Genomic DNA, 359 nt, shown 5'->3' on the forward strand with positions numbered 1-359 from the left:
TCAGCTGCGTGTCCACGGCCGGGGGCTCCGGCTCCGCCGCGGGAGCACAGTCCATGGGATCCAGATCCGATGCGTTCACACAGTCCGTGGGAGCCGGATCCGCCGCGATGGAACAGTCCATGGGATCCGGATCCGCCGAGTTCACACAGTCCAGGGATTTCGTATCCGCCGCGATCACCTGGTCCATGGGAGCCGGATCAGCTACGCTCACACAGCCCAGGGGGTCTGGATCCGCCGCCTTCCCACGCTCCAGCGGCTCCAGCTGCGGGGGCTCCGGGGCAGCCCCGTCCTCCTCGCCCCCGGCTCTGGCTGCCAGGTAGAGCTCCCGGGCACTGCGCAGGACCTGGGAGAGCTGGAGG

At 69.4% G+C, this 359-nt stretch overlaps 1 protein-coding gene across 1 annotated transcript in view; it reads right to left on the minus strand.

Moving 5' to 3' along the window:
- LOC102376286 overlaps positions 1-358 on the minus strand; it is a gene marked incomplete at its 5' end in the record, with an annotated part of 2,000 nt that extends 1,642 nt beyond the window's left edge. Inside the window, 2 exon segments of the mRNA XM_025203831.1 lie at position 1; positions 4-358. The exon segment at position 1 is cut by the window's left edge and continues 1,642 nt beyond it. Coding sequence (XP_025059616.1) covers position 1; positions 4-358 — 356 coding nt within the window.
- Position 359: the final 1 nt, after the last annotated feature.

The sequence above is a fragment of the Alligator sinensis genome, unplaced genomic scaffold (genome assembly GCF_000455745.1).
Source record: "Alligator sinensis unplaced genomic scaffold, ASM45574v1 scaffold707_1, whole genome shotgun sequence".
Lineage (NCBI taxonomy): Eukaryota > Metazoa > Chordata > Crocodylia > Alligatoridae > Alligator > Alligator sinensis.